We start from the raw sequence: 16,551 nt of genomic DNA on the forward strand, positions 1-16,551 counted from the left end.
CGCAAATTTGGGTCTGTTTTTGAAGTACTATTAACCAGGGTGAACTTATTACGTACGTGCCTATATTAGTTAGAAACTGTTAATACTAGAAAGTTAACAAATTCAGTTCGCTTTTCCTCCATTCGTTTAGGCTCTCAAGCGGAAAATGGTAATATTTGTTAGGATAAAAATTGAGTTTGTTTTGAATTAATTTCAAGCCAAAAGGCCATTTTTAAGTCATAACTGACTGGATATAAATCAGACAAGAAATGAGATTCTTGAGGCAGAAATTGAACATTTTTTCAACTTCCAAATTGGAAATATTCAGTTCAGCTTTAAAGCCGGTTTGATTAGGGATTTTAAAGGAAAAGACTGAACATCTGAGGGGAACTAATCCAATTAGAAATTCAATTAAAGCTCAACACACAGATATGGTCCACATAAAAACTGCACATCTTTTTTAAGGAACAGGGGGGGGGGGGGGGGAGGGGGGGTTGGTTCAAGACGGTAGACGATTGATTTTTCCACTTTCCTAGTTTAAATTATCTCGGAGCTTTTTCATAACATGGAACTAGTTCTTGCTCACGGCATAATTCACTTCAGCTTGCGTCACGTATTAGTTTGAAGCGGCGCATTTTTAAATTAGCGTGAACAAAATTTGAACAAAATGGTCTATTTTTGTTGAGAATTAATTGTTTTTCTTTCCATATTTGGTGGTACATTTGGTCGAAATGTGTAAAATGTTGCTTGATGAATTATTTATTGCAATATCATAGTATATAATTTTTTTTACCTATCCACTGTTTTTCATTTTTATACACTCCGTATCCAAAATTGTAAAGTAAGCATAAATTTAGATGGAAAGTATTTGGATCACTTTATTGAAGACGGTTTTGAAAATCTTAATAGTCTGATGGTTTCAACTAAATCAAAACAAGTAGGGGACATTTTAGCTGGCTGTGATGTGCACACTGAATGCTCCAAACTTAACTATTAAATTATTAGTTTCTGTTTTTTAAAATTTTTTGAAGCATATCTAACTTAAAGGGACAAATAGGATCTGTAAAAAGCTTTTGAATAAAATGTTCCAATCTGCACATCTGCAACCTTTATTCAATTTTTAATCAAAAACAGCACTATGTATTTTTGAACCAACAAAGCCTCTTCAGAAGTTGGAACTTAATTTTTACAACCTCCTAAAATGAAAAAAAAATTGATCAAAAACAAGAAAAATAAGGCTCAAATTTTTTTGAAGAAACGTTATACAACTAATTTAAAAGGAAGTTTCCAGTGAAAATCAACAATGAATGATTTTAACATACTCAATTATTTTTGCGTACTTGAAAAGTTTGAACACAAAATTGAATTGAGAATGCTCGCCTGATTTTTTCCTGTGGCACAATTGCTCCCACATTCTCATTCGTTTGCATACAAGGGATCATATCACAATATATAGCTAAAACGTTTGCCTTGGTACTGAACTTTGTACTTTAACAAGCCTTTGCAAAAATGGCAACCATTTCATAACAACTTTGAAGAAAGTAGTTAAAAAAGAAAATATTTGTTTTTCTTTCTGAGGAATCCAAATTGCTTGAATAACCTTCCATAACGAAGGAAAATTTAATTGCGCCCATTTGAAATTGAAAACAGTTAACAAAAAGTGATGCGGTGATACAGAAATGAGGTAGTTTAAGATTTTGCTTCATCGGTTCATCTAGTCTTTGTTTTTAACTTTGAAGCCTACTGAGAAATTCTTAACCTGACAAGAATAAATTTCAATTGGCACAATTTCAAAGCTGAAAGCAAATATCTGAAAGCATTCTGAGAAAAAAACTTTTCAAAGAAAAAAAATTTAGACTGATTCTAGATTCATTTTGATTTTCGTTCATTACTTTTGCTGTTAAAGACGGTATATTTTTTAACCGCTTTTGGACCACTGCATTTTACACCATATTAATTTTGCCTCGAAATCTGGATTTTAATGGCTTCTGAAATGTTCAAATGGTGTGCAAATAATTCTAGTCGCTACATTAAGATCAGAACTCCGAACAGCCAACTGTATAAAGAATGCTTTTTATATTAATATTATGCTTTTTTATCGTTGATTTTGCAATAATTTTCGATTGAAATCCAAACACAAGTTTGAAAACGCAAAATGTATAACCAATGCCTTTTGGTTTACGTCAAGTCCAATTTACCTCTAGACCAATTTATGCCAAAACAAGTACCTTGTCTTCGTCATTATCTTAAGTTCGAGTACTTATCCTAAGTTCCTAATAAATTATCCTCATAATTTTTGTGATTTTTTAAAAGAAAATCTAGACAGAGTTAAACACTTAATCATTTGTGACAATTCTTAAAAGGGTTCCTTTTTTTCGTGTTTGTGAAATACTCAAGAAAGTTGCAGAAAAAAACGGATAATGTAAGGTAAATTGAGAGAAAACCTGGCTGGAATTTGTTTTTTGAATTGGGTTTGCATCCTAGTTAGTGGCGATAATAGAATTTTAACATAACTGTTGGTTTCAGACACCATGACAAAGGTTTCTTGAAACGAAATGAGAAATTGAAATGTTAACAAGTGTTACTAAAACTTGTCAGAAATTTGGGATAAATTAGCACAAAATGCTACCCAAATTTACTCAAATAGTTTTTCAAGAAAAACAAAGTTCTTGATGTTTTTTTTGTAGTGAAATTCTCGACTCAGTGACAATTTCACAGATACCACAGATTTATTCTGGAATGCCCTCAAAAAAATTAAGGGGTGTGTCATAAAAAAATGTACGGCTAGCATAAAAATGTGGGAACAAAAAGGGAACGCAATTCATGGGCAAGATGGTTGACATTTGAAACACAACTTTCCAATCTAATTGGGCCCCAAAACACAATACCAAGATCGAGCCCCCTAAATACCTAAGCAAAAAGGACTTTAATGGAAACATTTTGTGCTCCACAGGTTCGTTTCGGGTAAATCTGCACACCGCACTATTTTCCGTGATCATTTTCCTGTCCTTCAAAATCACTGAAAAAATGAAATAGTACCTCAAAGATGATACTTAATTGTTGCTGGATTTCATCGTCTCTTTTTCTGTCATAACTTGGTGTCCTAACAATCTGAGAGCTTCCCCGGGTTGAAATTTCTTTGATTTCATACAAGGATCATTTATGATTTCATACTGTCCATACTCGATTTCGTAGTACGATCCTTCTATGAAATCCAAGAAATCATATATGATCCTTGAATGAAATCCAAGAAGTCATATATGACCCCAGCATGAAGTCTAAGTATTCATACATGATCCTTTCATGAAAAATAAGAATTCATGCTCAAAAAAGTGTATGGTTCTATTATGAAAACAAAGAAATCATATATGATCCTAATATGAAATCAAAGAAATCATATATGGACCTAGTATGAAACCAAAGAAGTCATATATGATCCTATTATGAAATCAAAGAATTCATACATGTCTACTTCCATGAAACCCAAGACTTCATTCTAATAGGGTGTATGATCTTAGTTTGAAATCAAAGAAATCATTTATGATCCTAATATGAAGCCAAAGAAATTGTAAATGATCTGTGTACTAAACCTCAATGAAGCCCCGGTGTTGAATCCAAAGCGCAAGGATCCTCAAGGCGCAAGGTTGGATCCAAAGAAATTATTTGTATATAAATATATACATAAATGTTTATATAGATATATGAAACTTTTGTGAACTTTTTGTATGATCCTTGTATGACTACTAAGAAATCGTACAAATCATATATGACCTAGTATGATAACAAAGAATTTTGAATTTTCTCTTTTGCTCTGTTAACTGTTGCTACTACCAACTATGGTTTTATTTGTTCGTTCTGAAAGTTTCTATTAGCTTTTCCAACGCATTGCATGATATAAAAGTTTTTGGATGACCCTTGTATGACTACTAGGAAATCATACAAATCATATATGACCTAGTACAATAACAAAGAATTTTGAATATTCATTTTTGCTCTGTTAACTGTTGTTACTACCAACTATGGTTGGTTTTATTTGTTGATTCCGGAAGATTCTATTAACTTTTCCAACGCATTGCATCATATAAATTTTTTTGTAAGATCCTTGTATGACTACTAAGAAATCAAACAAATCATATATGACCTAGTACGATTACTAGGAAAAAATTTTTTTCCTAAAGTGTGGCCGCTTTGATCGATTTTTTTTGTTATCAGTAGTTTAGCGCGTATTGATTTACGCATTTTAGTGTAAAAATTGATTTTATTGTATGATCCTTGTATGACTACTAAGAAATCATACAAATCATATATGACCTAGTACGAAATCAAAGAAAGTTGATTGATCGTTGACCCGGGTCTCGTTGTGGAGTTTTTGTTGCACTTAACGAGAGTTTTTGAAAAAACCGCCAATTTAAAAAGACCGAATGCAATCACCTTGAAAACTGATGAAAAATCAATTTGGTATTAGCTGAAATTTAAATCTCAAATTTATTTGGCGTTTAAATTTTTAAATGTTACGTATTTGAAACTTTTCCCTCAAAGTTGACCAGTAAAATAGGTTTTTCGCATTCATAGATATTATAACATCATGTTTGCATTCCAATACCTCAAAATATCTATGAAAATGAGGTTGTTTTAAAATTCTGTACACATGTTAATAACGTGATGCATACATATAATAGGACATCAAAAGGAAATTTTATGTTACAATTTTGTCAGCGGGCGAAATTTCCAGCAGCTTTGCAAGGGTCCTACCAGTTTGATATTCTTGTTAGTCGTGAACACATGGAATTTTTTGGCAAAATTATTTTCGGGCAGCATACAGATTTGTTTCAATTATACCGTCTTCTCTACCCTTTTTTAAAATTTTTTGTAGCTGTTGATAATTGAGCAGCATTGATCAGTGCAAAAGTTCTCGTATTGAGTTTTTAACTCGGAAATATTATTGTGAGCATAGAATGATGTTTTTGTTCGTTATTAAAATTTTATTATTGAGCTAGTTTCTGGATCTTTTCAACAATCTCTCACTTTTGTAAAGGGCGGAATTTCTTGATTAGGATATAAGAGATCAATTTCTGAGCCAACCAAGTAATCGAACTACGTTAACTTCTACTAATACGTATACTGACTCCGGAAGTTTCTGATTCCGGAAGTTTCTATTAACTTTTCCAACGCATTGCATCATAAAAAATTTTTTGTATGATCCTTGTATGACTACTAAGAAATCATACAAATCATATATGACCTAGTACGATTACTAGGAAAAAATTTTTTACTTCCTAAAGTGTGGCCGCTTTGATCGATTTTTTTTGTTATCAGTAGTTTAGCGCGTATTGATTTACGCATTTTAGTGTAAAGTTTGATTTTTTTGTATGATCCTTGTATGACTACTAAGAAATCATACAAATCATATATGATCTAGTACGAAATCAAAGAAAGTTGTTTGATCGTTGACCCGGGTCTCGTTGTGGAGTTTTTGTTGCACTTAACGAGAGTTTTTGGAAAAACTGCCAATTTAAAAAGACCGAATGCAATCACCTTGAAAACTGATGAAAAATCAATTTGGTATTAGCTGAAATTTAGATCTCAAATTTATTTGGCGTTTAAATTTTTAAAGAAACTTTTCCGTCAAAGTTGACCAGTAAAATAGGTTTTTCGCATTCATAGATTTTATAACATCATGTTTGCATTCCAATACCTCAAAATATCTATGAAAATGCGGTTGTTTTAAAATTCTGTACACATGTTAATAACGTGTTGCATACATATAATAGGAACATCAAAAGGAAATTTTATGTTACAATTTTGTCAGCGGGCGAAATTTCCAGCAGCTTTGCAAGGGTCCTACCAGTTTGATATTCCTGTTAGTCGTGAACACATGGAATTTTTTGGCAAAATTATTTTCGGGCAGCATACAGATTTGTTTCAATTATACTGTCTTCTCTGCCTTTTTTTAAAACTTTTTGTACCTGTTGATAATTGAGCAGCATTGATCAGTGCAAAGTTCTCGTATTGAGTTTTTAACTCGGAAATACTATTGTGAGCATGGAATGATGTTTTTGTTCGTTATTAAAATTTTATTATTGAGCTAGTTTTTGGATCTTTTCAACAATCTCGCACTTTTGTAAAGGGCGGAATTTCTTGATTAGGATATAAGAGATCAATTTCTGAGCCAACCAAGTAATCGAACTACGTTAACTTCTACTAATACGTTTAGTAACACAATATAAATTAAATTAAATGCACTGTGGGCAGAATGTGAACAGATTTTCCAACTAGTGGGCAAATTGGCTACAGTGGGCTGTGTTTGTTTAACACACCAGCTCTGAACCAGTTACAAATTTTTGTCTGAGAACTGAGCCATGGTAACTTAGCAGTGAAACAGAATTATTTTTGAGAGTATGCAGTTTTTTAGTGAGAATATTTATATAAGAGGGAGTTTGTTATCTTCTCTTATTTCCTGGGTCATTCCATAACCTTCAGGAAGGAGTCTGCTTCCTTCCTTTCCCCATTCGTACTCTCCTCACTCGCAGGTGTGTCTCAAGACCACACTCCATAAAAGAAGGCAGTCATAAACGAAGAGTCCCTCATATTAAGAATATTGCACTGAAGACGGGAAATGATTCAGATAATGGTCTATACTAAAGAGAATCCAATTGCTTTAGGGAATTTGAACAGCCTGGAACAGTCTGGATTTTTCTTAAGAGAATAAACTATCATCTTAAGTTAATGAAAACTCATTATCATTGGTGGAATACTAAGAGTCTGTGTGAAATGATTGTAGCTAGAACATGGTTGGAACAAGGGGGGGGGGGGGGTTCTATAAAATTTAAAACTAAGAGTTAACAAAGAATCTTCTGATCTTTTATTATAAATGATTTTGGTTGAAATTGACTGTAATTGATGTCATTCAACATTCGTCCTTTGATTTCGTTTGCCATCATGTTGTTGAAATTGTTCTTAACTCAATATTTATAGCTATGAAAATATAGCTAAAAATAACTATATCTATAAAATTATATTAAAAAATGAAAACAGGTTATAAATTGAGCGCGGATTGCGTCATCGTCATCAGTTTAATATTTCACATGATTTTGTGTTGCTTTAAATGTAAATTTCAGGACTTTAACCAAAGTTAAAAGCGCTTACACGTCAATCCATATTATTAAAATCGTTTTTAGTATCACTTGAAAAAAAATTATAAGGATAAATTCACATTTGGCTCTTCGCTTTTAATCAAAGTATTGACATGACAGAATGTTTGTTCATGTGTTCACGCTTCATATATTATATGTTTTAATGTGTGTTGTGTTGTGTGTTAGGTGAGAGTGGGAAGAGTACGATTGTGAAACAGTTGAAGATTATCCACATGGACGGGTACACTGAGGAGGAATCGAGACAGTACAGGGCAGTCGTATACTCTAACACCATACAGTCCATGGTAACACAATCATACACACTACTTTTACACACTAACTGCACACTAATACACACTAGTACACACACTGCACTCATTTTTGCACTACAGTGATAGCCCGGTTAGAAATATTACAACACGGCTGCTATAGCAACTGAGAAGTTACCGAACTCCGAGGCGAACCCGAGTTGTCGAACAAGATCAAGACCATATGTTGATTTTTATAATGAGCTCTCGATGCGATTACAGCAGGTGCATAACTCAGTCCACACTACAGCTGATTAGAATACCTTTTGTGACCGCTCTTTGCTCATCACTTTCCATATGACAACTGCGGCGAAAATGGTGGAAAAAAGTAGTCTATTCCAAGAGCAGAGTTTCGCCAGTGTTTCAGAATTTTCCAATATTATATTCGGGCGTCAACTTTTTTCGATAAGAACTTAAGCAACTGTTATCTAGAGCTGATCTAAAACAAAAGTCTACTGTTATTGTCAAATCATGCAAGCAAGATTGAGTTGATCATTTGAGAAATGAGCCAAACGGTATGATATCGATAGGCAAAAGTTTAATGAGAGACTTAACGAGATGTTGGTATATGAGAACCTGTCTCTATCTTCAATTTTAAACAGCCTCATAGAAATAGTGCAGAAACTACACCTGATGCGATGCTTACTTTTATGAAATCAAAGTGTTTTGCTCATTTTGCTCTCTGACAATTTTCTTTGCAAATTGAAAATTTCGATTATGCCCTAGACAGACAGAAAACATCGTATCAGAAGAAAGTTAAATTGAAAAAATTTTATTACACTAAAAATAGGCCATAGATTTCAGTGTTAACGACATGAGGAAAAAATTTATACGAAAAAAAATTAAGCATAGCATATAATGATTAATACATTTTTGTATTGTTTTGAAGCTTTAATTGAATTTTGTAGTTGTTTATACATTCCGAAAAAAATTAAAGCAGCTTAGTGTTGCCATTTTTTTAAATCCCCTGTTTGTCTTGTTTATGTAGTCTTTAGGCTGCCTAGTGGAAATCTTTTCTAGCAATCACATTGACCCTTAGATTTTTCGGTAACCCGAATTGATCAGATTTGGTATTTTACAGAATTGATTGGCAGCAGATAATAAAAAAATTTATGTTTATTTGAAAAAACGGCATAGTCTTTTTGCAGTTTAGCTGATTTGGATAGACATGCAGTTAAAAAGAGAGACATTTCTCGTCATGCTATGTTTTGAAAACAATTACTTACCTACTCAAATGTTTCATAATCTGAAATTATCAGACAAGATTTTAATTTAAAAATTTTTGTTGCACTGTTTCTAGATATCCAAAAGAAGTTTTAAACTAAGATTTTTTAACATTTGATCAATTATGAAACACTGAGCAATAGGAATTAAATACTTAGATTAGGTCTGATTTTTTGTATGTAAATTAGAATTTCTGTACGTATTTAAATACTCGATTTTGATTCCCCAACGATATGACGCATTTTGATATAATTTTCGCTTGCGTTTATCCAAAGAGTAATAAACACTGGGTAATTATAACTAACAAGAAGGCTCGGTAATGTGCGATCGCACATAAGGTTCCGACCCCGCTCATCCTCAATTTTGGCATAATTGTCTACCAAATGGGGAACAGATAGAAAACCCCAAAAACTCCAGAATTTTTCAAAAAAAATTGGTGTATAAACGAAAACATTGCCTACAAAACAAATAGCTCAGTGGAATCAAAAATTGTATTAGATACATGAGATATGCCAATATTGATTAAGCGAGTCAAGACGGACAGCAAAATCAAACAACAACAACAAACAATAACTACATCAAAAAATTTATGTCCGTTTTAAAAAACATAACTTAATAGCAAATCAAAATAGCGACAGAAAAAACTGAAAGTATACAAAATAACTTGTATTTCAACAAAAAAGATATAGGACGACTCCATGATAAGGCTTGGTAACAATTAGACAATAATGAACAAAAGTAGTAAATTTGAAAAATCCGCCTATTTTTTTTTTAAAAAACAATTAATTTCAAAATAATGAAAACCATCAGAAATCAACTAAAGTATCCCATAGGTTTACGATTACCAGTGTTTTTAAATATGTGAATTTAGAAGTGTCGTGTTTCGATTTTTATGGGGTTACGAAAAGGACAAAAAATAGACAACAAACAAAAAATCAATTAAAATTTGCCACAAAGCGCCTTTGAAGCCGTAAAGCCATTCTTTGGCCCTCAAAAGATGTTTGCGCCCTATTTAAACAGCAATAATCTATTATGTGACTTCACAATAATAAAACCAGGTAGCAAGTAGAAAAGAAAGAAAAAAATGCAAAATTATTTAATACTTGTTTTTTTTTCGAAAAAAAAATTTGTTCCGAAGACATGAAAGCCATTAATTTTATAAAGAAATATATAAAAAGCTTCAATTAATCTCCAAAAAAGAAGCACTTGAGACCTGAAATTATCCAGAATATGTCTTACGTCTACAGAAAGAACGTAAAATATGACAAAAATTAAAAATCAATTTAGTTTTTTTTTTGTGAAAAACCCGTGTCGAAGCCAGTAAATTCATAACGAATTCCTCAAAAAGATCAGATTTTTCGACACCAATCCCTTTAACATCTTTCTTTGACAACATCTATCGTTCTAATTTTGTAATTTAGGGCCTGTAATTAACGAGACTTTGTAACAAACAGACAATAAAGTGGAATAAATTGCGAAATGAATTGTTTTTTATTTTGGAAAACAATTGTTTTCAAAGTCATGAAGCCATCAGCCATCTACTAATATCACAAAATCGGCGCATATAGTTTTCCATAAAAAACCAATGAATCTGATTCATTGTACAAAAATTTCATACAACTAAAAAGACAAAGTAAAAACGACAGTTAAAGACAAATTTAAAAAATTCAATTAAATTCTTCAAGAAAGTATTGTCAAAGCCGTTTAAACCAGAGTCTATACCCTTAATGGTTTTAATATTATCGATTGTGTTTTATGTTGAACGCCAATAATGTGATATATGAACTGTCAAAAACGTGATAATGTGACAAGACTAGAAAACTTGAAAAATGGGCAAATACCTAAAAAAAAATGTGAAATATAGTAGTATCAGAGCCAGAAACCATAACTGAATGTGTAAAACCGCAAAAAGGATTGAATTTAAATTCAGTAGAAAGAACAAACATCTTTTCTTGCAGGTTGACTTAATTACAGGTTGACCAAATCAGGAGAAAATTGGAGGCAAAAATCAATAAGCCTTTATTTATTCAAAAATCAAATATTTTTAAAAGTAAAAAAAACCATAAGCCTTCAAGTAATCAGGTAGATACAGAAATCTGGAGCTAATTAGGAAGCGAATTGGAACTATAATTAGTGAGCTTTGATTCAAAATGCTCTATTATTTAAGCAATATATAAAAAAATTCGAATTTTTTTAATAAGAAAGACCGACTGATTACAATTCAAATTATTTTTGCATTGGAACAGTCCAAGATTGGTCCAAAACTAGCTCTGCTAAGGGGTTGTTCATCAATTAGGAACTTAATTTTTTGAATGTAAAAGATATAGATATTTTTTTAGTTAAAAAATCAAAAGTAAATGGTACCTTTTTGATAATCAACGAGAAAAATTAGCAAAAAACGGCAAAATTTTAATCACAAAGCACTCGCAACAAAAGTTGAAGTAAAAATAGCCTCCTTTTGTGTACTTCCTGCGAAATTAATCAAAGTAGACCAAAGAAACTTATTTAATGCTGTTTTTGATGAAAAAGTCTGAGTTTGAAATATTTAGCCAGAATTTTTGACGAAAAAATTAAATAAATATAGCCGACAAAAAATTTTCGTCTTAAAAATAAAAATCAACAACACTTTCGTAAGAAAATTGAACAAAATTAGTGAAATCTTAGTCAAAAATTCCGGAAAATGTTAATAAAATCAACGGAATTCACTCTATTTTCTCAAAAGTTTAATACTCGATAACTCCCTATAAAAAACAAAAATTGAAAAAATCTTATTAATTCCATATGCTACGCTGGACATGCTTTCTATTGATACCAGTCTCATTTCTCTACGATGAATATATCTATCGGCCAAAATAGTCTGAACAAAGAAAAACCCATTTGAGTATATAGTTCCTCCTCCTCCCCCCCCCCCCCCCTCAAGAGGGGTCGGAACAAAAAGTTAGAATATGGATGGTCAAAATTAGGATCCAGCTAGTTTGTAGCTACTTGAGCTTCAGTTTTGTGTTCTGAAAGTCGCATAATTATTTCTATTCAATATATTCATTGTCAAAATAAAAATGTTTCTATCGACGAAAGATCCTGCCGCTTTATTAATGTTTAAAAAAAATGTTATCTCAAAGAGAAACTTAATTTGGATTATCGTTTATTATTATCGGTTTTAGATTTTCGATTCTTCTATTCTTACGATATAATTTGACTTTTATTTCCATTGCTTCTTCATTGGGTGAAAAGGTCCTATTTCACACTGTCAGCAAACGTCGAAATTCAAAATTTTTTCAAGTTTGTACTCATTTTTTAAGCAAAATTTCGATGTAAATTATTTATTCTAAGAATATGTTGAATTTTGGACCACCCGGTTACAACTTTTGTCCTGAATAACTCTTAATAAGAATTTTGACAGTTTTAGGGAAAACGGTTCAGAAAAGTGATGTGCAAGTGCAATCATATTTGCAAGAGCGAGACTCTAGGGTATGCCTCGAGTTCATTTCACTTTTAAGATAACGGTATAAACTTTCCAAGTTCTAGTTTTAAATTCAATTATCTAGTTTTAGCTGCATTGATCTAGTTTGCTAATGGTTGTGCACACATTTTTTTTTATTTTAATACAGGGATAACATTTCAAATGACTTCCTTTTACAGCAGTTTGAATGCAAACTGTGGTATTTTTGACAATGGAAAGAAGATTAGGCAAAATATCTTGACATTTGTTTGACGCTTTTATTTCCTTCTTTTCAATTTTGGAGTGCAAAGTGTTCATGCAAATTTTATAGATGCACAAAATTAGATTGATGCAAAATGCAATTTTCTCCCCATAAAGATTTTTTTGATCCAAATTCTGTCAAAAATGAGGTTGGTTTGAAATCTTCCTCTGAACCAATAGCAGTTCCGATCCAAAAGGTTACCTTGGTCCTGGGAAGTTATTATGACCAATCAATTCTAAAAGCGATTCAACCCCCTTGACCTTTCTAGTCTGTCAAGGGGATTAGGGCCTTGTAAATAGCGGCGTGGGTGGGGGGGCTCAGAATTATGGCTGAACAGAAGGAGGGGGAATGTTTGATTGACAAAAAGGGTAATTGGATAATATAAAAACAGTTGTAAGTACATCAAAAATGTCCCAAGTTAGCCCATATTCCCGCTGTTGGAAGTAATTGCGACCCGCAATTGGTACCTTTGTGAACTTCATTCACTATATTCAGGGGGTGGTTAAATCACAATAAAAAGTCCTAAGGACGGAAAGAATAACTATGGTGCAATAGACGTGAAAAAAAAAGCAAATGACATTTTAATGGTAAAATCTCCTTGCTAATCTGCAGTAAATTACTAAATGTTTTCAATTTCGTGATTTTCGAATTTTCTTTTCCGGACAATTATCACTGATGATTGGGGGGGGGGGGGGGGAAATCTTATGCCAGTTGAAGAAAAATTCCTGGGAAAGACGCGATTGTCTCGAACGATTTTGAACTAAATTGCATTAATATATCAATTTCTTGCTTTTTCCGGTACAATTTTTTGATTTTTGATTGCAGCTACTCGAGCTTAAAAGCCGACACTATATTCTGAAGAAAAATCTGCTACACAATTGAACACATTTTTCTCGCAATTTCGTTTTTCGGCAGCTTCGTCTTCATAGTTGATTTTCAGTTGGAACTGATCGGAAACTTTTGTATTCCTGACAATAATCTGAATGGTGGAAAAAGTTAAGCAGAAATATCTTCAAGTGGTTTTTGCAATTAAGTGTTGCATAGCCCTGCTCATAGAGCTAGGGTGGTTTCTTTAATACTTTCTCAGAACGTAGTCAACACACTTACTCAGGCGGCACCAAGTGTTTTTGTCTCACACAATAAGCAACGAGCAAAAAAAGTTGAATGGGAAATATAGAAAGCAAACGGACCTTAATTTCTATGTTTGACAAGGCTAATAGTGAATTGTTGATGCGGATGAAAATATGAGGATAATCACAAAACGAAGATGAAGATTTCATACTATTCCTGTAATATTTCAAAAAATGAAAATGTCAAATGTCGAGAAAATTGTTCAAATTATGACAAGGGATCAAACTGACAGCTCAATTAAAGTAATCTATTTTTCTGATGAGTGGAAAACTTTTACTAAAAAATTTATTCTCAATTATCGTCGAATATCATAACTGACCAACCAAATGAGTATAATTTGTTGTTGTATGTTCATAAATTGCAAAATGATTAAGAACAAATTTTTATTTCTAACTTAGCTTTCCTATTAAATATTTTGAACTGAGGTGTGATTGAGAATGTCTGCGTAGGTGGCAATGTTGCGTGCAATGGAGACACTTGGGATCGACTATGGAGACCCGAAGAGGGAGGACGATGCCAAGATGATCTTCGACATAGTGAGCAGGATGGAAGACACAGAGGCATTCACTCAGGAGGTCAAAGACGCACTCTCAAGACTATGGACTGATAGCGGCATACAGGTACCATAGCCCAAAAATATTTTTCTTTACTTTTTCAGACTTTGACTCGTTTAAAATTGGTTACGATCAGTAATTAGATTGTTCTCAGAGCCTTCTGGTTCATGTAATACAACCCCCCTCCCCCAGATGCGTTTTTGATGGCTCGATCATCAGTAATTTTGGCTGAGGATCTCCTCGATCTGGAAATACTCACTTCACACTGAAATGGAACTTGAAAAATCCCCGTAAGGGTTTTCGAGTTCATATAAATTTTCTTGTCCGAAATGTCTCCCCTAGTCGAGACTTGGAATTTATGAAAAGACCTATTAACTCCAGGTGGGGGGGGGGGGGTAAATATTGAATTAAATTACACGGTCGAGGACCCTAGTTAATTTCGAGGCTAATTCATTCCATAAGTCCAGCCAAATTCTTTTCATATGCAAAAATGAGGAAACTAAAAAGTTCCGATAACATTTGGGTTCGATCCCGTCTCCTTCTCCAATCTTACCCTATGCTTAACCAATTGCGCTAAAATTCCTTAACTTTGAAGGAAATTGAAAACAAGTCATTATAAAGGTCGCGAGCGTAATTCCAGGACATATTTTATTGTCCAGCCAAATTCCAGAACAGCTTTAATGTCGAGCCAAATTCGAGAACACCTTTATTGTCCAACCAAATTCCAGAACACCTTTATTGTCCAGCCAAATTCCAGGACGTATGTTTTGGTTCCAGCCAAAGTCCAGGACATCACATTGGGTTCAGACAAATTCTTTTCACACCCGAAGGTATGAAAATACCCGTCGAGGACAGTATTTTCATACCTTAAATCTGTCGAGGACGGTCTTTTAATAATTCCAGGTCTCAACTAAATTCATATTATGTGAACAGGAGGACTGGCGCGAGATTGCGCGCAGCACATAATGTTCCAACATATGTCTAAAGTTTGTCAAAAGCTTCTGAGACGAAAAGCTCTTTTGACTATTAATTCTTCGAGATTCAAACAAATATTTTTCCACCTTGAGACCGACCTTTGTAATTTCAAAAAAAGAGGAAGAGAATACTTTGAAACCCACATGTTCGCAAAAATTTTCCAGATGAACAACCAATTACGTAATCAAGTAACTTATAAACAATAACAGATTTTTAAAGAACCTTTTAAACAATTTTCAAAAGAGCACTGAATCAAAATCTTTAGTCAACGATAAAAATGAAATCAAAACTAACAGTCATATCAAAATGTCACGTTTTCTCTGTTCAGCAGGAAATTAACTCTAATTTTTTTCAGTTCATATGCAATATATTCATACTGATTTGAAGTTTGTATAATTGGAAGCACAAAAAAGATATTTCTTTCTTCTTAACAATAAAATTAAATATAACAAAACTAGGAAATGTTATATATTTTTCCTTTTAAAAATAATGTTTTTGTAAATCAATTAATTCAGGATTATTGGTTCAGTGTATAAGGATTTGAATCAACTTTAAATCAATTGAAGAAAGTATCTTTAACAGTCAAAAAACATCATTCTCAAATTACTTTTTGATGTGTTACAATGTTACCAAAAAATGATCAAATCAAATGACATTCAAATTGAGCTTGTAATTACGCAAATTATTTTTTGAAATCATTAAGTGGTTATAAAGAGAAATAACAGTCTACATCACTAGAATTTTTGTTTTTTATTCTTAACTGAACATCAAAAAAATCCTACCGCTTTTTCGTGAAAATGGTTATGACAACAAATGAAGTGTTTATTAATTTCAGGTCAAATCAACAGCGCAGCGATAAAACTGAATTGGAGCAAACATATTTTTTTTTCAAAAATTATACAAAAATAAAAAAAATTATCGAACGAAAAAAAATGTTTTCTACGGTTTTTGAAACTAGACTTACAGTGGTTATTTTTGCTCACTTTGTTTTCGAGTTACTTTTGTTGAACTAAATCGTTTAAAAATATCTGAAAAGACGTACTGTTGCTTGACATATTGTAACTTTTTGCAGATATTTACAATAAATTTACGATTTTTGGATCAAAATTATGCAAAATTTAGGCAACTCTGTGTAGCTTTATAAATCCAAATGAACAGTACTATCTGGATTTAGTGTAAGTGTCCACGGTAATTGACGAGACTTTGATGTTCGGTCGTTTTTGTTCCATCTTTCTCTTAAATCGAAAAAGAAAACTGACAAATACTGCTTCTGTTGAATCACATAGTCCTCAAAAAAGAAACCCCTCCTGGCACACGCAATTGTTTCTTCAAGAAGCCAGAAAAATCAATGAAAAAGTGAATGAGCTATTTCACTTTTACGTTGTTTTTCGTCGTTCTCCCGGAAAATTATTTCCCATAGTTTTCACTTATATCAGAAGTATGACAGATGTTACACTGAATTCACTTTCGGGCAAGTAAAACCGCAGAGGTCAACTGTAACATACTACTGTTTCATATTGCTGGAGTAGATTTTAAAGAATAGAAT

The 16,551-nt window shown here is 32.6% G+C and overlaps 1 protein-coding gene across 5 annotated transcripts in view; it reads left to right on the forward strand.

Annotated features, from left to right (window-relative positions):
• Nucleotides 1–16,551, forward strand: part of LOC142344804 (guanine nucleotide-binding protein G(o) subunit alpha-like) — a 45,640-nt gene that overhangs the window by 16,800 nt on the left and 12,289 nt on the right. For all 5 annotated transcript variants that reach the window (XM_075396769.1, XM_075396767.1, XM_075396768.1 and 2 more), the window contains 2 exons: nucleotides 7,299–7,417; nucleotides 13,926–14,096. In XM_075396769.1, the coding sequence (XP_075252884.1) occupies nucleotides 7,299–7,417; nucleotides 13,926–14,096 (290 nt within the window). The remainder of the gene's footprint in view (nucleotides 1–7,298; nucleotides 7,418–13,925; nucleotides 14,097–16,551) is intronic.

The sequence above is a fragment of the Convolutriloba macropyga genome, chromosome 8 (genome assembly GCF_964194025.1).
Source record: "Convolutriloba macropyga chromosome 8, txConMacr16.3, whole genome shotgun sequence".
Classification (NCBI taxonomy): Eukaryota; Metazoa; Xenacoelomorpha; order Acoela; family Convolutidae; genus Convolutriloba; species Convolutriloba macropyga.